General features: G+C 40.6%; 3 protein-coding genes across 5 annotated transcripts in view; 1 reads left to right on the top strand and 2 right to left on the bottom strand.

Moving 5' to 3' along the window:
* The window catches only part of taf3 (TAF3 RNA polymerase II, TATA box binding protein (TBP)-associated facto), a 77,167-nt gene extending 68,985 nt beyond the window's left edge, over positions 1-8,182 (bottom strand). Inside the window, exons 1-3 of the mRNA XM_017494171.3 lie at positions 7,895-8,182; positions 7,251-7,751; positions 5,649-5,909 (exon numbers count right to left, since the gene is read on the bottom strand). Of these exons, the coding sequence (XP_017349660.1) occupies positions 5,649-5,909; positions 7,251-7,416 (427 nt within the window). The 5' untranslated portion in view covers positions 7,417-7,751; positions 7,895-8,182. The remainder of the gene's footprint in view (positions 1-5,648; positions 5,910-7,250; positions 7,752-7,894) is intronic.
* Positions 8,183-9,302: 1,120 nt separating this feature from the next.
* Positions 9,303-15,686, bottom strand: atp5f1c (ATP synthase F1 subunit gamma). Of its 3 annotated transcripts, XM_017493647.2 has the most exons (10): positions 15,564-15,686; positions 14,993-15,027; positions 14,755-14,886; positions 13,874-14,078; positions 13,462-13,605; positions 13,155-13,219; positions 12,750-12,905; positions 12,524-12,620; positions 10,411-10,429; positions 9,304-9,440 (listed from the first exon to the last, which is right to left on the bottom strand). In XM_017493647.2, the coding sequence occupies exons 1-9, from the start codon at positions 15,602-15,604 to the stop codon at positions 10,423-10,425; spliced, it is 882 nt and encodes a 293-aa protein (XP_017349136.1). In that variant the 5' UTR covers positions 15,605-15,686; the 3' UTR covers positions 9,304-9,440; positions 10,411-10,422.
* A 28-nt stretch (positions 15,687-15,714) lies between these two features.
* On the top strand, positions 15,715-23,919 carry kin (Kin17 DNA and RNA binding protein). Its single transcript, XM_017494240.3, has 11 exons — positions 15,715-15,977; positions 16,267-16,361; positions 18,023-18,066; positions 18,173-18,295; positions 18,407-18,591; positions 18,668-18,771; positions 18,913-19,030; positions 20,333-20,452; positions 20,549-20,648; positions 22,296-22,396; positions 23,704-23,919. The coding sequence occupies exons 1-11, from the start codon at positions 15,864-15,866 to the stop codon at positions 23,761-23,763; spliced, it is 1,164 nt and encodes a 387-aa protein (XP_017349729.1). The 5' UTR covers positions 15,715-15,863; the 3' UTR covers positions 23,764-23,919.
* The last annotated feature ends 19 nt before the right edge of the window (positions 23,920-23,938 follow it).

Raw genomic sequence — 23,938 nt, 5'->3', positions numbered from 1 at the left:
CGCAACGTCAGCGGCAGTGTGGCTTTCTGCCAATCTGGCCGAAATCAACCCGAGAGCGTGTGTAATTCTGTACATGCATCACTGCCACGGAGGATCGCTGTGACGTACTGCAGATCACAGCCACCTCCGAGAGACCTACTCACGAATGCTGAGTGCCAAGTGTAAAGAAAAAGGGCCGACCAAACATACGATGAGTATCCAGGAGGTGACCTGGGGACAAAGTATTTATAATCCACAAGTTTAACCCTTTCCTTCAGATTCTTCATTAGCACATCCATACAAGTCCCCAGGTCACCTCCTGGAACTCGGCGACACATCGGTCTACTTCTCTTAATATATTTAGCTGTAGCTCCTTTGCTTGCTCAGGATCAGGAGTAGAGGTGTAGGGATACATGAGATTCATGAGAGGTTCATGGATTAATCTGATTCACAATACTGCATTCATGATTCGATTTGAATCGATTCTCAGAACATCATTCGAATGAAGAAAAATGATGACTGAAAAGACTTACATTTTTTTCTGTATAAAACTACACACATTAAAAATGGCTACAAAATGTACTACAGCTTCACCATAACTTAAATATACACTCGATACACTTGTAGAATCTCCCAAAAATTTACTGAACTAATTGTCCATTCTGGGGACAGCAAATGAACGACTGAAGCATGATGAGCAGGTCACAGAGGTGCGGGGATATATATATATATTTTTTTAACTGTTATATCCAGGTTGTGTGACTGTATAACGTATAAAGCACGTTGGTCATCGCAATCCGGAGCTATTGGGTTATCAGACGATTCCTTTCACTGTAACGAGTCGGGAAGCTCTCCGTGAAAGACCGCGATCCGGTCTCTGTATATTTGAACTGTATAGGATGTGCAGACTGGGACCTCTTGTGCTCAAACACTGCAACTGCATTACATGCCTTTATTAAGAGAAACGCTGATATTACACATTCCACATCATTAAACAACCAGGAGTCATATCCCCATGCTGGTGGGTTTACTCAGTGTTCTCAGGTTTCCTCACACCGCCAAAAACCTGCTGGTATGTGGATCAGCTACACTAATTAGGCACGTGTGTGTGTGTGTGTGTGTGGTGCTCTGCGACAAACTGGTTTCCTATACCGGGTGTATTCCTGCCTCACACTCGGACCAGGATAGCGCAGTTACTGAAGATGAATGAATGAATTTATAATCAGGAATTCCAGGTTTCATGATTAGTGATAAGGAGACCATGCATCCGCTTGCTGCAAAAGGTAAACAGGAAGATCAAAAAAAAACAACACCTCAGCTCATTCCAGTCTGTTAAAACAGCAGCGCATTCGCACTTTCTTGTGACGAAGTAGATTCATAAGCTCCGAAACCCCACTCAGGTTTTTCCACATTCTGCAACTCAATGGAATCCCTGACCCTGATCGGTAGCGTCACATACAAACCCTCACCCAGTCGTGTCCAATGTCCTTGGACACAAGCGTCCTTGAGAAAAGTCTTGCATGTTGCGTCATACACGTACACACACACACACACACACATTTCTTCATTATCAATCCATGTACACTTCATTCATTCTTTCATTTTTGTTTTGAAATTGGCAGGGATGAGCTTTTTAAAAAAAAATCATTTTTGGCTTTAAAACAATAAATAAATTACAGAACGCTCATGTGTTTATCCATTTCTTGCTTTTCATCACTGCAGCTGCTGTGTTTATATATAAAAAAAAAAAAAGGCAAGAGGGCACAGGAAATTAATAAAAGAATGAATTTCCTATTTTAGCATGTGGTAACAATAACAACAAATCAAATCATTCAGAGATCTGTAGATTGTATTTGTTATTGTTTAGTAATGCGAAGATTTATGAGGTATAGTTTGTCCTGTCTGAACATAAAACACTAATATATTAATGTACTTGGATACTAATTAAGGTGACCATTTAAATATTTTACACACACACACACACACACACACACACTGTTGTTTACGGGTTTGCCTTCAGCACTATTCAGACGGGATTAGTTTTCAGGACGTAAGGCTGCAAAGCAATTGTTACTACACACGTCTGTGATATTTATCGTCAACCAGCACGGGATAAGCGATTTCTGTACGAATTGCCGAGATGTGCGTGTCTTTGTCGTTTACGTGTTGACGACACATCACGGCGGTCCTGTGCGTCACACACAACATGGTGCTGCACCTCAGTGTTCGATAATACAACATCACGGCACCGACGAAGAGAAAGAAAAAACCCAGGTGGACGAGAGCTGATGCTGTGTTTAGTTTCAGTTTGGGGAGAGGGACGTTATCGAACGCTGTTTGAACAAATGCTACATAAAATCCTTCCGAGATTTTTCAGGAAGTTTGCGATAAATGTCCCTCTCTCAAAGTGCCGTTTGGCGACTGGACTAAATGCAGAGAAGGAATGGACTACCTAAAAAAATTATAAATAAAAAAATGTAATAAAATAGAGTGCGCATTCGCACAGGATTAGTTTAACTTGGGGTTATTTTTACAGGCGGTTTTATAGAAGCTAAAAATCTTCGCCGGCTCGGGAACGAGCAGTCCGGAAAAATAACCGACATGACCAGTTCGCTCGGGATTAAAATCCCAGAGAATCTCTGGTAATTATTACTGTATATTACCCCCCCCCCCACTCCCCATATAGAAGTAGTCCCGTCCGAATTGCCCTTTTTACTGCGTTATACAAGATTAAACTCTTTTTTATTTACCAATTTATGGTTAGATAAAAGTTACAGAGAACTGCACTGAAGTGGAGGACATTTGTGGTTTAACAGCTCCAACATGTGGCTGTATTTACATCTGCAGTAGTGTTGGAGTAACTCAGAGAGGGCGAGAGAGAGAGAGAGAGAGAGAGAGAGAGAGAGGCACCCAGCTGAGTGCTGGCTCCAAGCCCAGTTAGGCCTCCTACCCTGGCTGGAGTCACTCACACACACACACACACACACACACACACACCTTTCTACTACCTAGGCTTTCTGCCATCCGGGCCGGACCCCCAGCTAACACACCACGCTATACAGTCCACTTCCTGGCCGACCTAAAACAACCCCGGTGATGTCTGCCTCTCCACCACCCGCTGACAGCGCCCTGTGTGTGTAATGAGAAGGAGTGTGTGTGGTGCCAGACGCTGGGACAGGAACCAGACAGGAAGTGTAGGAGGATGTCGACAGGTGAGACGGAGGGGAAAAGGGATGAAGGTTTGAACAGAGGAGAGCGGTTGAGGCAGACAGCTTCCGTGTTCTCGACCTGAGGAAATCCAACCCCCCCCCACCCCCCACCCCCCACACACACACCTCTCATACTAGTTCTTTCCGGTCCAACAAAGAGTCACACACACAATCCTTCACACTAACACACACAGAGCAAAGGAAGTCCGGAAGATCCGGGGCAGATCGTGATCATGATTAATTGCGTAGAAATACTAGTCAATAATTCATAATTTTCTACCTACATGTGACTTCAATCAGTGAAATTACATTCACTTGGGGTAGTAAAAATAATAATAATAATAATAATTAAGTGATGATGTAATAAAAAAAATTCCTATCAATTATTAAATGCCATTATGATTTACTGATAAACCATGAAGGCACTGATGCATAAACATTTGTGATGGCATTAATCTCATTAATCCAGAACAAAATGCTGGATCAGATATCAGGGCAAAAACACATCAGATATTAGATCCTGTAACACTTGGAAAAAAAAAATAAAACCAATTTTAGAACTGGCAATATTTCCATATAAATATACATTTTTTAGGACTGACTGTATTTCAACTCCACTTTATTATATTTACAACACAAGTGATTGAATGTGAAAGAGTTAAACTGTGAAGTGCTTCAAGTTTAAAAAAAAATTTGATCGGATTTTGGATATCCCATTGTGATGGTGTAAACACTAGAGGGAGACATTTGTAGAACAGTGTGTGATGTTTACGTTTTTCATGTTTTGTTGTCTTTTTCGAGTTGATATCAATTTGTTATAGTTGAATTTATTTATTTATTTATTTATTTTAAAACACGTAGCATTATATGGATTGTGTGCACTTATTTACAGTATTGCCCAGCAAATGATTCAAACAGTAGTCCTGAGGGGCGGGCCTGAGAATTTGGGACTTTTAAAATAAGATCACGGTCCAAAACCTTTTAGAGAAGTAATGCAATAGTCACCACTTCACTACATTTGTTCTATGCTAATAGTGGAATATTGAATAAACATCATGAATGAAATTTTGCAAGATCATTTCTAAGCAATATATATGCAGTGCCATGGAAACACTGAAAATACAGTGCCAGCACTGCCAAAGCTCTCATACACCTTCACTACTACATACTGAAACACCATGCAAAGAAATGTTACATGAAAACAAAATTTTCAAAAATAACAAAATCCATTAATACGTATAACTATCCCAATTCTCTACATCAGTGCAAGGAGGAAAGCCGCTTGCTTCGACCGTAGGGTAACAGCTTCTTACCCAGCATTCACACTGGCTTGTAGTATGTCTCGTGGGCGTGGTGCGAGCGCTACTGACATCACCGGTGGGCATGTACAATCTGTCCAGCCCCAATGACAAAGTCATGGGCTGAATTGATCAATCTTTAAAATGTTCATCAGCTGACATGTAATACGTTAATAAATTTAAAAGCCGTTTGAAAATAAAAAGTCTGAAAAAAAAAAACTATCAGCTATTTAGCAGCACACACTATCTATACTGGCTACAAACATTCTCTAGAGATGTCCGCGATTTTTGCTATTTCTTTAAAGCGTTATTTTTCTCCATGATGTTTATACACATTTAATGAAAGGTTGTATATAAGAAAATAAGATCAAACCACGGTTTTATATTTTAATCCCCCCCCCCAGTAAAGCAGTACATAGGAACTAAAACTGTCGGGAGGTGAGAAGACGTTGTACCATGTGCACCACACGACTGAAAGATCATTTAAAGCACACCCGTGATGGTTTTGAAACATGGGGAATTTTGTTTTAAAGGTCTCATACAATAGATTTACATGCATCCGAGGTCAAAAAACACTTTAACGTGCTCATAATTTAAACTGCAGCATTACATCCTCCCCCCGCCCAGTGTCACAAACGACTCGTTAAATGATTCATTCTAAAGGATTAACTCTAAACTCACTCCTTTCAGAGAGCATGTTCTGCTCTGATTAGTCAGATGTCCCAGTGTGTTGTGATTGTGAAAAATGAATGATCGCCGGTCACTTGTGTGAATTTATCTTTATACTTGTTGGTTACTGAAACGAACACTTTGTTCTGTGAAAACTGAGGTAGTCCTCGCTGCAGAACCAAAACCTAGCGGATGGAGTTAGACCTGATCCGGCTCCTCCTATAAGCATAACACCAACCTTAACCCCCAAGACGTTGTACAACATGCGACAACAAACACACTTCTCCACACTGAGTTGTCTCCATGCCCTGGACTGCAGGGAGGGAGTTTTTTTAAAGACACGTTGTATTGTGCAAATGTTACCGTTTGACCGAGTTGCAGTGTGCAGTCATGTGTATAAGTATAAAATATAAAAATGTTCCTTCTCTGACTTGCTGAGATACGTTCCTGTACTCACTGAATATTTGGATTAAATCCCCTCTGTAATGCGTACCTTGGTGTAGTGGGGCGAGGGGAGGGAGGTATTCTGGGATGTAGTCCCTCTTGTCTCCACGCAGGGCGTTGCGGACATCTGTGTCGAAGCTGGAGGTGGGGAACTGCAGCACGCTGCTCTTGCTGATGGGGAACTGGGGGATGGAGTGGAAGAACCCCACTGGCTCCAAGTTGTTAATGTAGTCTTCAAGCTCCGCGACGCTCACCCCCATCAGCCCAAAGGCCTGCTCAAGGTCACTCAGCCCAGGGTCTGTCCGCCCGTCTGCGGAAAGGAAAAAAACTAAAACATGAAGAAAATGTGGATGCATGCATGCATTAAGAGATACCTGAACAACCTAAAGCGATACCTGAAGATCTTACAGCAATAACTGAGGAATTACACCGATGCCTGAACAACCTACAGCCTGAAGAACCTACAGCGAGATGCCTGAAGAACCTACAGCGAGATGCCTGAAGAACCTACAGCGAGATGCCTGAAGAACCTACAGCGAGATGCCTGAAGAACCTACAGCGAGATGCCTGAAGAACCTACAGCGATACCTGAAAAATGTTAGTAATGCCTAGACAAAATGAAGAACCTACAGTGATGTCAGAGGAAACAACAGCAATGACAGGAGAAGATACAGTGACTCCTGAAGAATTACAGTGATACCTGAAGAACCTACAGTGATACCTGAATAAAATACAGCAAAACCTAAAGAATCTACAGCAATACCTGAAGATGTGACTGGGATAACTGAACAACCTAAAGCGATACCTGAAGATCCTATAGTGACAGTGAAGAACCTACAGCAATACCTGAAGAACCTACAGTGATACTTGAAAAATCCTCCGGTGATAGTCGAAGGATCTACAGCGAGCTGCCCGAAGGACCTACAGCGAGATTCCTGAAGAACCTTCAACAATGCCTGAATTTTGTTTTTGTAATGCCTAGCCAAACTGAAGAACCTACAGTGATGTCAGAGGAAACAACAGCAATGACAGGAGAACCTACAGCGACATCTGAAGAACTATAGTGATGACGAGTAACTACAGCAATACTGGGGGAACCTACAGCGATACCTGGAGAGCCTACAGCAGAATCCCTTAAAAATCATCATCATGGAGGTGTGTTCTCCTAAAAAACACCTTGCTGTAAAGTGAATGTGATGGGATGCCACTATAATAAGAGCTGCACAGAATGTACTGGGAATACAGAGGGTGAAATAATGAAAACCCCTGTATGTGACCTGTTTATACACAAGTTCATCACTAAACATGACAGCTTGTTAGCATCTGGAGAATGATTCTAACAGTCGTTTTGATTTCTAACGACACTAAAGCATCCAGTACTGTCTCACGTCCAGACTTTTCCCCGTCTCAAAACTACCCAGAGGAACAGTGCACCATAACTTTCTCATCTAAAACCGTTAAGTGTTGACGTTTAGCTTCTGGCTAACTAACCCTGCTAACTTACGCTAGCTAATGTTAGCTTGCTATAGCACTCCAGGTTATGCTAAAGATGTAAACACGCACCCCGGACATGGGTTTAGGCGTGTATGTGCGTGAATGAGTGTGTGGACTCTCCGAGAAATAGAAATAAGAAGAAGGTAGAGACTCTCACACAGCTCGGAGTAGCGGTGGCAGCCTCGGGCTAGCTGCTGCAGGTAGCGTTCCAGCACGTCGGAGAGCAGCTCGCAGGCGGAGAGCTGCACCGCGTCCCAGCCCAGCGCCTGGCACAGCTGCGCCACCGCCACCCGCATCAGCGAGCGCGCATAGCTCTCACACATCTCCCCGCTGGCCACAAGCCTTCAAAGCCACGAAACCGCACTATTTGGCTTCGTTTCTGTCGCATTTACACGGATAACAACAGCGGCACTTCTTCTATAGTAGGCGCCATCTTTAGTTCCAGGAGTGACGAGCTGCAGAGCAATCGATTGGGCATGCGCAAACGAGCCGCGTCCGATCGATGATCTTTACGTTGTTTAGGCATCCTGAATGCGAGGTTTCACACATCCATAAACACCGTATTTCCACGTGTGAAACGTGTGTAAAATGTCTTCTTGTTTTCGTTTGGGTTAATCACAAGGACGTCGCTTTCACAGCAGGCGACATGGTTGAGTTCCTAAAATGAAGATCACAGAGCAATCGATGAGGCTTTCAGGACGCTTCCTCGCTTGTTTTCCCCCCTTATACATCTCTAATTCGTACCGGATTTCACATTATGGCATTTCTTTAAAACAGTCAAATCCAGAAAGCCATGCTTACGTTGTTTTCTCAGTTAGGTTTATCACAACGGCGACACTTCTTCCATCGCCATTTTAGCAGCCTGAATGCAGAGCGCAGATAAATCGATGAAGTATGGAGGCGAGGCGCAGCGCTTTTGTTTACGTTGTGAACATCCTTATTTCGGACACAGAGCTGTTGGTAGTTTGGTTAATTCCGTTAGTGAGAGCTGTTTGGATGAGTCCGCAATAAAAAAAAATCCGTGCAATATTTTATTCGTTATTTGAAAGAAGAGTTGGCAGTTTTTTTTCATTCCGTAGTGGGCGCCATTTTTAGTCCCCCTACTTAAGATTGCGCATGCGCAGATTCTCCATCTAAACCCAGAGAATACGTCTCGTATTTTACTTTTTCATCTAAACCGCCACATTCCCAGTATCCCCTATCCTACACACACGTGTTTTCTCTGCTTTAAGACACTCACTTCAACTCAAAAAGACTTGTCAATTAGTTGATTACTTGAATCAGATGTGCTATAGGAAGAGAAAACACTTAAATGTCCAGGACTAGGCCCTGGATTGGGATCTAAGCAAGCATCATCTGGTATCATCTGTTTTATCCATTAAGCAGTATCAGATTTGATTTTGCAATCGCGCTTTAAACTGCCACTAAACTAAATCATGCATTTAAGGAAATTTAAAACCGCCTGGAACACAGTCTCACCTTTTCACATGAAGCGATGGATAAAATGAACCCAGATCAAGGACCTCACCCTGCAAGGATCCAGTAGCAAATATTTAAATAATGAATATGTTATCTGGGCCAAACTAAACTTTCCCCTTGTGTAGTGATATCAGACGGGCTAATCATCGACCCCAGACTACCCCTGGACTTATTAAACTGCAGTCACGTAACACCACTGAAGGCGATCCTGTGACACCCGACTCTAAACGTTTATTAAAAGGGAGAAGGGTTCATGTTGCAAAGGGATAATGAAGAGGCCAAAGTTGTTTTGATCTCCAATTATTAAAAGTAACAATGCAATCCTCATGAAGTCAACTGGGTTCAGCAGTAATCGGTTCAGGGTAATTTTATACTGCTTCAATAAAACAAGATTGCGCTAGTGGGAGTTTACTGATGGGATTAATCAGGTGTGCCATTTTAGATCTAGTCCTTATTTCAAGAGTTTCTCTGTATTGTTGACCTTTTGGATACCTACGGGCATAAACCCCCACACACTAGTGGTAAAAGCTTTTGATAATGAAACGAGATGGACCTGCAATCAACAGTGCCAAATATAAAACGTACAAAAATTCTTTCCATTAATGAGCCATGGCTAATCCACGAGTAGTATTGGGTTGTGGTGAAGCTTTTAAAATTCCTGACCGAGCTTTAATTGTGAATAAAACTGCAACAATATCAAAGAATCAAATAGGAGACAGATTCAAAATGGATGGACATGTCAATGTAAGAGGTTTATTTGCTTATATTTTACAAACAGAGGGACAAATACTCTTTAATTTGATACCAGATGACTGAAAAACAAACATTTTCTGCCAGGAGCACAATGGCCTGCATGGTTCCTCTTTATCTGTGGAAGAAAGAAAGAGAAAATATATTTAACAAACAGAATCATTGTGATACAAGCACTGTGTAGCACTCAGGGTTGTCTCAGTGGAACTATTTATTTTAAGAAGGAGCAGGCTCAAGGTTAAGATATGTTTAAAATACAAGTTAAAAATAAGAATACTATTAATGCTTGAATATATGTATAAAACCATCTCTCCCATTAACCAATGGGCATCTACTTCGTTAAATAAAGCTGAGGCTATTAATCTATTTGAACAACACGTAGCTAACAACTGGAACAGATTACTAACTTTCAATATTTGAAATGCTCAGAAAGCTCTACTACTACTACAGTTTCTTTATGAAAACATTGAGCCTGCTACACAAAAAACTGCTAAACTCCCAAACTTGTTAAATAAAGGGGGGGGGGGGGGTATTAACACTAGGGGTGTGTTTAAGTAGCATAAGGCTTATACAGGCTTACTAGTCTTCAAATAATACATTTATATTTATTTAATTGGTAGATGTTCAATCAAAACTTAGCAATATGATTCTCAATTTTGTTTTTTTTTTTGGGAAAACAAACCTGAACATCACAACAGAATGAGAGATTTTGAGCAATATACAGGAAAAAGTTTACATCCACACTTTACTAAAGAGGTTCTGTGTGAAACCCCCTGCTTCAACAAGATCATCTTGCATATGTGCTAAACTATATGAAAGATGCCGGTAGTTGGTGGACTACCATGTCATTCTTTGTTTGTGAAAGCAGGCGCTTCTTAAGACGCATTTTGTTACAAAATGTCTAGCAAATCTAAAGGGCTGGCTTGTAAGAAAAAGAAGAAGCGCAGTCCTGAGATCCAACTAGTGCAGAATCACCGAGATACCACTTTACTCATAACTTAAAACATATACATGTGTAGACCACAGAATGCGTGCTATTCAAACACACCCACTATGCTACAGTTTATTTCTGCTTCACTACGGTTTACCTCCAACAGGCCTCAATTCCTGAGAGAGTGGAATTTATACAAGGTGTGAGAGAGTTAATAGAAGGGAAAACAAACAAACAAAAAAACAAGTGAAAATGAATGTGATTAGTATAAATGAGTTAAAATGACAAAAGAAGATTAAATGAATTTAAAACACAAGACAACAATGAGACATTAATTAAACAGATACAAAACTGATGAGGTGAGAAGGACAAGGGGTCAAACTCAAATAAAGGACAAATGACATTACTGACCTCATAATTCTGCACGAACAAATGGATTTAATTTGCAGTTAAGAAGTTATTGTGGATTTTTAGTTACATGTGGAAAAATCTGAAGGCCTTTTCAGCATCAGTATCTTAAAACCATTGCAGGTCGAATTCCACCAACCGAGCTGCTATTTTAAGCCCCTTACACACACACGTGCTCATTTGCAGAGGAAATTAGCAGTACGTTAATCAGGAAGGGTTACGACTGGCACGGCTTTAGAGGACTCGTGTGAACAGAAGACAATTTGTTACAAGGAAAGAGGAACTTGAGAACTCTTCATCCCATGACTCTAGGGCTACGTCCACATTAATCTGAATAGATCTGAAACCTGCATTTTCGTTGTAACAAACCCCCTCAGTCTACACTGGTGTTTTCAAACATTTCCCAAAAATTCAAAAAATACTTAAGTCCCCATACTGCACATACATAAAACCGTAAGAAGCTTTGGCTTGCATCATGTCTATCAGGTGTTTATTTGCATGTTAATTTGTTACATCGTGTCCCCTTGGAGAGAAAAAAAAAATGCAATCTGAAGGTCCCTAACAACACTACCAAACTGGATAGCACACACGACACTTGCAATACGACATCGTCCACCATCTTGTTCGTTTTGAGTTGAATGCATCACATGACTAAAAACGTGTCATTGTTTCCGAATATCTCGGTTTTCTCGGTCCACACTGCAATGCAAACAATGGCGTTTTCAAATTTATCCACTTGGCACAGCGTTTTCGGAAAAGCTCAGTTTTCGCTGGACAAAAATACAGCGTGAACGGAAGACCAAATATTAGAGAAAAAGAGGCGTTTTCAAATTTATCCAGATTAACAACGACGTAGCCTAGCTTATAATCGTTGGTGTTTCTTAAACACCATTCTAAATAAAAACCAAATATGATATACGATTTACCTACACATTGAAGATGTCAGATGATAACACACAGTAAAACCCACCTGTGTAGCATGTACAGCAGCTGATCACGTGATACCATCGAGCTGCTCACATCAACAGTACGTTAGTTCTAGCAGTTGTTTCGGATTTACACCGCATTTTCCTAGTCCGCGATTCAAAATGAAGTTACAGGCAGTCATGACGGCATGTGATTTTGGAGAGAATGTACTGATGGACATTAGCAAGGTTTGCTCGATTTGTTTTTTTCAGTTGTGCGCCAAGCAACAGAACACAGCAAGGCGCAAGTCCTGTGTAACCACTACTCAATAATAAGCAGTGCAGCCATTTTTAAACCAATCAAAGAGACTACGACCAAGCCTACTTGTTTTCTATTGGCTCGCAAGACAGAGAATTGTGAATTCACATTTCAAAGCCATAGCAAGGATTGTATAAGCAAACTACACTTGCTGAGGCTACACCAGGACTTCAGTGAGTGATCACCAGGGAGAATATTGAGAGTGTATAAAGAAGAAGATGCAGCTGTTGGGGTTTTGTTATACATCGCAGGCTGTGTAACAGGACCTTCATGGCAAGTGTGTACCTCAGTAAAATATCCCAAGATTGAATGTTACCATATTACTCTACTCAGACTGGTATGACTGGTAACGGTAGACCAATAATGTCCCAGGTTTTGAGTCAGAGATTAAATATACAGATTAAGGAACTCGGTGCTGATTAAATTAAAGTAAGTTTTGGAGAGAGAAGAAAAAAAAAAAAGAAAAAAAAATCGATTATTTGCCGAAAGTAAAATTGTGAAAACGCCGCCCTGGTCTCATGTATGGAATAAGGCGAGTGCAGAAAGATGAGGACTGATCACTGAGAGGGAACATGCAGATGGAGAGAGAGAGAGAAAGAGAGAGAGAAAATGAGTATACACAGGTAAAGAGATCTTACAGAGCAGCAGCTCCGGAGATGATTTCGATCAGCTCTTTGGTGATCACAGCCTGGCGAGTGCGGTTGAAGGTCAGGGTCAGCTTGTCAATTATCTCAGCTGTAAGGGTGAAATACAAAAAAATTATATAATTATACTCATGTTCACAGAAGACCTAATTCCTACTTAGCCGCTGCTTAAGGAAAGGTCTAGGGCAGAGAGGAGGAGGAGGGTGAGTGTTTCACTCACAGGCATTCTTGCTGGCGTTGTCCATAGCGGTCATCCTAGCACTCTGCTCACTGGTGGTGGACTCTTTCAGCCCATAATAAATTATGTTAACCAGGGCAAATTCCTGGTAGTTCCTCAGCACATCAGCATCAATGTCATCATAGATACCCATGTTCTCTGCATTAAAAAGAATAGCAAGTGAATTAGTGTTGATGTTTCAAGTCATATACATGTTCTCATATTCATATATATAAATTTTTTATTATTTTTTTAAAAGACACCAATGTGTATAATAAGTTGCCAGTTCATACACACACACGATGCAGTGGAAAACCTTTCTTTGCATATCATAGCTTGAAAATGTTACGTTAATAAAAAACTGTAGCCATAAAGCAATGAAAGGCCCCATCTTTGAGGCCAGCCTACCTGAGCTTGCAATTGTGTCCACGGAAAACAGGGGCTTCTCATCAGTCTTGTAGGAAATGACAGACCTGTTTATAAAAAAAAAAGTCAACAAGTCGCATCATTTTGGTTGAGGGAACTGACCCAAACTGCATTCTGTGCACTAAATAGTGCACTACATAGTATGTTAGACTCTGCAATAAGTAATACTAGAAAGGTGGGGCCGGTCTTCAGATCTACTGATCACTACTGTCAGGTGCAATAACACGCGGTGTATCTGAGCTGGAGTACGAGATGTGTGTGTGTGGGTCTGATTACGCAGGACACTCACCTGAATCGGTTGTAGACGATGGAGCCCTGGTCGAACTCGTAGCCCGAGTTCAGCAGCTCTGTGGCGATGATGGAGGCGTCGTTGAATGTCGGGGGTTTACGGCCCACTTCCTTACAGTTCAGGAGAATGTGTTGTCCATGGGTCCTGACAATTAGACAGAATTCAGAGGAATTCCCGAGAGTTTCACAGAAATATACTACACTGTATTGTATGAACAATTGCAAGTGGTGGCTGGTATTTTTTTGGTGCATTAAATTATTTGGGAATTCATAACCAGACAGTTTGAACATAGCTTGTAAGTCGACAACTTTGTCGTTACTATAAAAAAAATTATTAAAAAAAAAAAAAAAAACAAAAAAAAAACACACCGCTTGTTAATTTAACATGCATGGACGAGAGAAATAAAGCATACCTGTAGAGCAGGCCTCGAAGTTTGTCTCCGATATTAACCACCATGACCTCTTTTCCAGCACCGGTGAGTTTGGCTATTTCATTCTTCATGGCTTTGGCCACACTGGAGTGGATGGCGCCACACAACCCACGATCAGAAGACACGCCGATTATCAGGTGCTTGTTCTTATCCGCTGGAGCCTCGATCTCGGCCTTCTCGTACAGCGCTAAAACAACACGGATGTGTTAAAATCGTGAATTTTTTGGCAAACAGCAATCTGACGTTATACTAAAATAGCTGGGACACAGACCTGTTACTCATTCACTATACACTTTCCTGCTGTGTACTTGCGACCTAGTTTACTTCATGACAACCGATATTTCTAAATGACGTAAACGTAGAGCTTAAGAATGCAAAGAACGAACATGCGTTAGTGTGAAGACCGCACTACTGCCAGGCTACCACGAAAGAAAGAACTTGGAAGGACAGGACGACTCCGAATGTGTCTCTGCGAGAACGGAGATGTGCTGTGCTTCCCATTGCGCCATTTTGATTTTTTTCAATTGCAGTCGTTGAAAAGATGTTTAAAACTACAGGTTTGGGTCAGGCTTCTGGCGTCCGCTGCTGTTTTGCCGCAACGACTTCTGGGGCATCGAGCGGGTTCGGCTCGGCATCCAACACACCCTTGATCTCAAGAACACGTCCAAGTAATTTCACGTTCCTGAGTACTGGAACTGAACAATGACATAGAACGAGTTCACAAGGACACGTCTTGAGAAACGGCCTAGATCACTTTACCCTTATCTAATAAGATATATTCCTTCATCATCCAACTTTCTGAAAATGATGGCTGGATAATAAATCCCTTTTCTCACTGTGAAGAAAAAAAAAAAAAAACTTACAGAGAGTTCCAGTGCCGTAAACACGAGCCGGCTTCAAGGACCTCTCCGCTCTGGAGTACTTGGCGGCAGCCACCATCTTCATGGACTTAGTGATCTTCTGGATGTTCTTGATGGACTTCAACCGAAGGGTGACTGAGGAGCAAAACATCCATACGGTCACTTGCAAAGCCAGTAAATTACTGGGCAAATATAACTGTCAACTAATTATAAAGGCAATATTTATACAAATGTTACTTACTGTCCTTCAAGGTAGCCATGGTCCTGACCTGCCCACTGTAATGCAAATCAGATTATTAGCCAGCAGTCATGATGAAATGAAAGCTCCATACTTCTGCGCGCATATATACACACATACATACATACATACATACACATATACACATATATACACATATATACATACACACACACACGGTTCATTTATGTTGAAGGTCCAGCTCAGAGTAAATATGTCAAAACCTCTTAATTTAGTGTGTGCAAGCCATAAGACAGACATTTTTAGACCCAATTCAGCGTAAACAAAGTTAAATAATAATAATAATAATAATGTTGTTGTTAGTTAGGTGTATAAAAGTAAACCCCAGTTAGCATGTCCGCTAGCAACACGTCAAACTGCTGTGAAGTTCATACACTGGAGCTAAAGCCGCTCTGCTACTCGAGGTTACTGCGGCCTACAAAACTCGCCCTTGCACCTTTTCTCCTACATTTCACTAAATTACTAATACCGCGCGTTTTCCGGCCTTATTAAACCAACTTGGAGAATATAACGTTTACAAGAATAAGATAATAACTCTGTTAAAATCCATTACCATTGTGGGTAGAACACCACCGCGCTAGCCCTAGCGAACATGTTCACTCGCAATGAAGGTCAGAGTCGCTGCACTGCGCATGCGCGTTCCAATAACCAAGGCGGCGAATCGTAATCTCGCGATATTAGAAGTGGATCTCGCGTTAACAAAGGTACACAAGAAAGAATGACGAAAAACACACTGTTCTATATAGATACGCGGTATCAACAGTAGAGCGTGTGAATACGGGAAATTGAGGGGAAATTAAGTTGTTTAAAACGATTTTCTACCGTCTGTATTTGGTCTGTTTTGTGTTTGAAAATGGGGAAAGCGGATTTCCTAAGTCCTAAGGCAATTAGCAATCGGATTAAAGCGAAAGGCCTGCAAAAGTTGCGATGGTATTGTCAGATGTGTCAGAAACAGTGTCGAGATGAAGTAAGTTTGTCTAACTATGTTCTTAGTGCCAGTCTTACTTTCATAAATATTCCATAGAGTGCTTCATTTCTCCATACAGTTATTTATTATTGTAGAATTGAAGGGGAAAAGATTTAACAGATTTCCCAATGCGCGCGTGTGTATGTTTGTGTGTATGTTTGTGTTTGTGTTTGTGTGTGTTTGTGTGTGTTTGTGTGTGTTTGTGTGTGTGTGTGTGTGTGTGTGTGTGTGTGTGTGTGTGTGTGTGTGTGTGTGTGGTGTTTGTGTTTGTGTTACCTCTCTCTGATAGAATGGGTTTAAATGCCACTGCATGTCCGAGTCTCACCAGCGCCAGTTACTGCTGGCCTCAGAGAATCCCAACCAGTTTATGGACTACTTTTCAGAGTGAGTTAATTTCTTCTTAAAGTTCTTACAATATTGTAGATGTTTTGTTTTTTTTAAAGAGAAAAAGATTTCTTTTCTTTAAACACTGTCCTGTTAATCTGTCTCCTGTAGTTACATAGTTAAAAGACACACTGTACAAAAAACAAACTGTAATGTCTTCAGAGGTGAATGGGTCTTCCAGAGTTTCCACAGTGCATTAACACTCAGAGGTCTATGCCCCTTTTGTTTTCCCATGCTCTGATTAAATAATTAACTCGTATTTCGAATAGATACTGTGGTGATTTATAATATTACTTTCGGCATATATACGGCTGTATGAGTATTTTAGTTTCAAATGTTTCAGACAGTATGAAGTCAGGAAAACGTAGAGGTCGACCCATAGTGGATTTGACCGATAACGATAACTAAGCAGGGCGGTACCTACCTCCTGATAACCGACAGCTTTTAAAATTGATACTGAATGAAAACATAACGCTCAAAGTAAAATATTCCTGAACTTTATTACAAAAATAAACAGAATTGACTGTGCCATGAAAATGTACATTATACATTAATATGTATATTAACTGTTCATAAATATTAAAGAAAATTAAAAATTTACATCCCTACTGAACCAAAAAGTATCACTCCAAATAACAATAAAAATAGAGACGACCAAAATAAATTAAAAAAAACAACACTACTTCAAATAACACAACAAAATTGGTCAGTGATGGTTATTTCGTCTCTAGAGGCCGCTCTTGTACTGTAATGACAGCGGAGTTCCTGCTTCTCAGCCATTCCAGATCTAAGCTGTGCCACTCTGTTAAATAAACAGAACAAAGATAAGTTTAAAAAATAGACCCTCATTTCACTACCAAATCGTGCTCAAGGTGCTCAGCCACTCAACAACCAGATCTCCAGTTCGTTCAAATCACAGCTATGGACCTTTTTGTGTTTAATGGGAAATATGTGTCTTTTTGTAATGTTAAACACTTCGTGATTGGACTATTTATGCTCTACTGCCCCCATGTGTACCCACTGTTTCCCAGTACCCCATCCCTTCCTGCTTCTTTATTCTTATTGTACTTTATTTATGTCCTGTCAGCACTGTGTTTGTCATGCATGTACTGTATGTTGCACCTTTGGGTCCAGAAGAAATGTTATTTCAGCTCATTCTGTAGCACACACTGAATATGGTTTAGATGATGAATCAAGAGCTACTTGAATTGACTTGAGATCTACAAGAGACTGGAACAGCCCTTTACTACTATTGAGATGGAAATGCAGAGGTTCTAGCTCTAATTCCTTTTCCCCAAAAGTTCGAGAACTAGGAATGGTCCGGCGACGAGAGTAAAAGCAAAGATATCAGACATTTGGTTAAGCATCTTCTTTTAGAGGATATACAGTTAGTTCCTGTGCCTCCACATTGTTTTATGTTGATGTTTGTCAGTTTATTGTGATATCGCATGAAACGAACAGTATTTCTAGCTTTGCCTGTAAGAACATTAGGTCATGTTGGTGCCAGTTTTCAGGAGGTACCAAATATTTGGTATTGGAAAAGTAGCCAGTGGAAAGAGCACCATTCTGTGGTTTCTTGCTCAGTTGGTGTTAATGCATTGAGGGTTGAGATCTTTAAACCTCAGACTTGTTTTAATTGTATTTCTGTTTTTTCTTCACAGTGAGTTCAAGAATGACTTTTTGGAGCTGTTGAGAAGACGTTTTGGTTCGATGATCACTTGAAATTCATCCCAAATTTTCTAGTCTGACTTTCATTTCACAGCATTAGTTCATTGTGTAATCCTCATATCTATATTTTTTCTTTCTTGAAGGAACAAAACGAGTTCACAATAACATCATCTACAACGAGTACATCAGTCATCGGGAGCACGTTCACATGAACTCCACTCAGTGGGAGACGCTCACAGATTTCACTAAATGGCTGGGGAGAGAAGGTAAACAGTGAACTGAGGTTAAAAACACCCCACCCCCCCAAATAATTGTGTGATTTATTATAAGACCAGTTTCATTTAAGTTTCGTTTCATTTGTGCATTTCTGTGCATAGGTTTTTGTAAAGTGGACGAGACGCCCAAAGGCTGGTACGTTCAGTACATCGATCGTGATCCGGAGACAATCCGCAGACAGGAAGAGCTGGAGAAGAAGAAGAAGCAGGATCTGGACGATGAAGAGCGCAGCGCAAAATTTATCGAAGAACAAGTGCGACGAGGCCGAGAGGGCAAGGAGCCGGAGGTGTGTGTATACGAGAGAGCGAGAGAGATGCTCTGAGATGTTATGTTTACCATTTTAACTCGTGTTGTATTTGCAGGAGGAGCCTGTGTTTACTGAACTGAAGAGGGAGAACGAGGAAGAGAAAGTTGCCTTCAACTTGGCTGGTAGCTCCTCCTCCACTGTAGGCCCAGCTAAAGCAAGGTTGCATTCAGTCACAGGAGCATTACTCCGCTTAAAACATTTATGCACAGATGTGTGTTTTTAACATGTTTTATATGTCCACGTTACTGTGTATGAGCATATAATTTTTTTTTACTTTTTTTTTTTTTTTTTTCCTCACAGCACATCTCTGGGTTTGAACGCCCTGAAAACGGCAGCGTCTGGTAAAAGAAAAGACGCATCTCACAGCGCCGACTCCAAGGAGAAGAAGAAGAAATCCGCGCTCGACGAGATCATCGAGGTAGCTGTCCTTTTCCCGATCGATATTTGATTAATTTTATCCTGATTTATATGAGGTGCCCACTTTTTTTCATTGCTTCTCAACACGTCAATATTTATTGATGACCTTGATCTGAATCAGGAATTCATCTTGGAGTCGACAGCAGAGAACGCAATTCACGAAATATACTATAATTTACCTGCCTGTCGAGCCCTGTATAGATGTAGCCTTCCCCTTTTCCAAATCCTCTGTCATTTATTTTCTCATTAAAAGCGTACTGTGGTGACAACTGGCCATCTTGTCACTTAGAGGTGTTGTAGGGTTGTTTCTGATGCATGAGATCTGAACAAGACACGCTTCCAGTCTAGAGCTGCTTTTATCCACTTTATTTATCACAAAGCTCGTAGATGTCTTTTTAAACTCACAGTTCCAATGCACAAACGCAGAGTAATCCCACCAGCTTGCTTCCACCTGCACATGTCCTGACACGGTCAAAAATTGTTGTCCTTCCCTCCATTACACCTGCCCTTATCTTACTCTCTGGCTACCTGTAAACTAATTAGACTCACACTCCCCCCCAGTGTTAAACAATGAAATTACAACAGACATTGAATACTACATAATGGCTCTTACACATACTATTTTGCATCAGACGAAATCATCTCTGATCAAAACAGCTCAGCTGTTTTTGTATCCACGTGCTGCCTGCTTTACATAGCCTCAGAAGGAGATCCAAGCAGCCCTAATCTAGAGTAGAGGTTGACCGATTGATCGCACAGATAACTGATTGCTGGAACTATCGGTTTATCGGCAAAAGTCCACACCGATAGCGGTTCCCAGTTTTCATCCATTGCGGGAGCGGCTGAGAAGAGTGCGCTGTCACTATACAGTATGAGAGCGGCCTCTAGAGGAGAAATAATAACGGTCACTGACACATTTTGTTGTGTTATTTGAAGTGTTTATTTATTTATTTAATTCATCTTGGATTTCTTTTTTTGTTTAATTTGTTATTTGGAGTGTTACTTTTAGTCTTTTATTTAAATTAATCTTTATTAATAGTTAATATATTAATATTTATATATTTATTTTTTAAAAAGTACTGTACATTTTCATGGTGCAGTCAGTACTGTTTATTTTTGTAATAAAGTTCAGGAAATTTTTACTTTGAGCGTTATGTTTTCATTTAGTATAAATTATAATTTTTTAAACTATGGCTTGATTAATCGGTTATTGGCTGGTAGGCTCCGCCCTACTTAGTTATCGGTATCCGTAAAATCCACTACCAGTCGACCTCTAATGTTTGTGTTCTTCTGATAATTATAGATGGAGGAGAAGAAGAAGAAATCGGTGAGGTCAGACAATTGGATTCAGCCGGACATAGTGGTCAAGGTCATCACCAAGAGGCTGGGAGACAAGTATTATAAGAAGAAAGCGGTCATTCGGGTCAGTCGGCACTGTGAGCGTTCCATATCTAAGGGATTTTAAACAGTGATAAATTTTGGTGATAAATGTGCGCGTGTATGTGTGTGTGTTTTATAGGAGGTGCAAGACAAATACACAGCTATAGTAAAGCTGATCGACTCTGGGGACAAACTCAAACTGGACCAAAGCCACCTGGAGACAGTGATCCCAGCACCGGGTAACATTTCACCCTTCAACAGCTACGTCCAAATGTATAAGGCTGCTCTTAAGAACTGTTTTCATTTCATAACTTCAGAAAAGGATAGTAGAAAATGTTGCTCAGTCAGAATAGCCTATATTTGCGTAATGCTTTGTCAGTAAGAACACTTTTTTTTGCATGTCTGCTAGCGACACTGATTCTCAATTATGAGAGCAAAATGAAACCATTAAAAATGTATTATTTCAATTCGACATGACGCAAAGGTTTTGAATATGCTTTGTGAACTGACGCCTGGTTGGAAAATGTAGTCCATTGTAATTCACTCTTGTACATTACATACACCATTCAGCCATAACATTAAAACCACTGAGAGGTGACGTGAATAACATTGATCATCTCATTACAATGGCATATGTCAAGGGATGGCGTATATTGGGCAGAAAGTAAGAAGTTAGCTCTCAAAGTTGATGTGTTGGAAGCAGGAAAAATGGGTAAACGTAAGGATCTGAGCGACTTTGGCGAGGGTCAAACTCTGATTGCTAGACAACTGGGTCAGAGCATCTCCAAAACACCTCCAACGGGCAGGTGAGCATCAGATCTGGACCACGGAGCAATGGAAGAAGGTGACCTGGTCTGATGAATAATGTTTTCTTTTACATCATGTGGACAGCCGTGTGCATGTGCGTCACTTACCCAAGGAAGAGATGGAACCAGGATGCACTATGGGAAGAAGGTGAGCCAGCGGAGGCGGTGTGATGCTCTGGGTGATGTTCTGATGGAAACCTTGGGTCCTGGCATTCATGTGGATGTTACTTTGACACGTACCACCTACCTAAACATTGTTGTCGACCAAGTACACCCCTTCATAGCAATGGTATTCCCTAATGTCAGTGTCCCTAATGTCAGCAAAAGTTGTTCAGGAATGGTTTGAGGAAACTGAGAAAGAGTTCAAGGTGTTGACTTGGCCTCCAAATTCCCCAGATCTCAATCCGATCGAGTATCCGATCTATGGACTCCCCACCTCACAACTTGCAGGACTTGAAGTATCTGCTACTAACTTATTGATGCCAGATACCACAGCACACCTTCAGAGGTCTTGTGTAGTTCATGCCTCGATGGGCCAGAGCTGTTTTGGAGGAACCTACACAATATTAGGTTGTTTTAGGTGGTTTTAATGTTTTGGCTGATCTATTCATAAAGCTCGCCTGTTGACTTTCTTTCTAAAATGCCTATTTATTCAGTTCATTCAGCAACCGCTGTCATGAGCGGGGGGGGGGGGTTCTCTATGATTTATCTGTGATTTTTATCTTGACTTCATTTTTTTTTTCATTAAAAAACCCTGCCATTTTAACAGGGTTGTGTGAACTTTTTATATCCACTGTGGTTATAAACCAGGCCTTAAGGTTCCGCACTAGTGGCTAAAAAATTGAGTTCTAAACCAAACACTTCCAAACCAAAGAGCCCCGTTGAGTGAGACCCTTAACACTCAGCTCAGCTCTGCGCTTGAATTTGATTCTGGCTCGCTGGATGAAATGAATAAATGAAAATGGGTACAAAAGTTTTGAGACTGACATTTGGACCTATTTAACATGTACCTCTAGTCAGCAAAGCATGATTAATTATCTGCTCTCTCTCTCTCGCGCTCTCTCTCGCTCTCTCTCTCAGGTAAGCGAGTTGTGATTGTGAATGGACATTATCGGGGCATGGAGGCCATCTTGGAAGGCATAGATGAAAAGAATTTCTCTGCTCAACTCGCAATAGACTCGGTAACGTATAAGCTTACTGGATGTGTTAATGCAGTATTGGTTTTACAAAACTTTTCCACATTTACACACCTCCCGTGAATTAAATGAAGTCAATCAGCCGAGACATGACCCTTGTCTGAAGTTTGCTTCTTTAGTTTTAAGTGGAGCTATGAGGCTAATGTAGCTAAAGGAGTAAGGGAAACGTAAAGCTTATATTAATACCGTGCGTGAAGGAAACTTATGCTGAAATCCTCACACACCGTTCAAAAACAAATTATGTTGCAGTTCATTATGAAAATGTTGTAAGATGTCAGAACCATGAACTGTATTATAGCATATATTTTAGTATTTATGCATTATTTTTTTATGGATGCACTGAATTTTACAGTCCTATCAATCCCTGGTTGATTGGTAGAACCTGCCATTCACCAGGGATTGGTTCAAATACCAGGTTCAATTACATTTTATTATAGGTGTGACATTTAATTCAACTCTCTGAATCATCTTTGGTTTATTTTATCAATCGATGTGACACTTGAACTTGTCTACCACTCATAGGTTTTTGCAAATTATCATTTCATTTGTAAATAAATTTAAAATAAATCCATCGATGAAGCTAACCTGATATTTGTGAATGCACGCGAATAACCAAATTGGTTAATTTTAAAACATCTCATCTGAATATATTTGGATACATTTAACAAAAAAATGTATAATATTATTTAAACATTTAAAAAACTTTCCTACGGACCCCCTGCAATTACTCCACTGACCACTAGGGGTCCGCGGAAACGCTGCACTAGATGGTAGAGTACAAAGTGCATAGTGTAAGTGTATAGTACATCATTTGGAACACAACTTTAGTATTTACTCTCCGAAGCATGTTTTCGGAACAGAAGTAACGTAGTGAATAAATGAACTGCACGCAGACCAACTAATCGATCATTCTAATAGAGATTCGTTCACAACGATTTTCATAATTGATTATTATCGATTTTATCGATTAGTTGTTGTAGCTATACAGTCAGGTGTGTCTGCCATTGGAGGCTTGGCCACTGTTTTCAGGCATTTATTCATTAAGACTCAATGGTCTGTGAGAGTCGTTTCATTTGTCAGGGTTACAAAATCTCGTCTTTTCGTTCAGTTGCGGATTGATAAATATGAAAATGTGATAAATGGTGCAGACAGTAGGTGTAGTGTAGTGAAGCTCATTTATGCCAAAACGTTGCTTTATTTTTGCACAAGATTCTATTTCTATATCAAAACTCTAATCTATGTTAACATGCAGATGTAAGCTAAAAACTTTGCACTGTCATTGTATGTCACAGGGTCCTATGAAGGGGAAGAGAGTAGAGATTGCATATGAAGACTTCTCCAAGCAGGTGTGATCTTTATTTATTTTTTTTCCCACCTTGACTCTTCATTGCAATCATTTTCCCTGCATCCTCTACTGTGTCAGAGCATTTATCAGGGACACACAGACACATTCCTGCAGCTCTTTTTACTGAACCAATTTACTGAGCCCTGTACTGAAGCCAACTGGGGGGAAAAAAACAGCCTTAA

Source organism: Ictalurus punctatus, chromosome 19 (genome assembly GCF_001660625.3).
Source record: "Ictalurus punctatus breed USDA103 chromosome 19, Coco_2.0, whole genome shotgun sequence".
In the NCBI taxonomy this organism is placed as follows: Eukaryota; Metazoa; Chordata; class Actinopteri; order Siluriformes; family Ictaluridae; genus Ictalurus; species Ictalurus punctatus.
The sequence above is the reverse complement of the archived record's forward strand: the minus strand, read 5'-3'. Positions and strand labels throughout refer to the sequence as shown.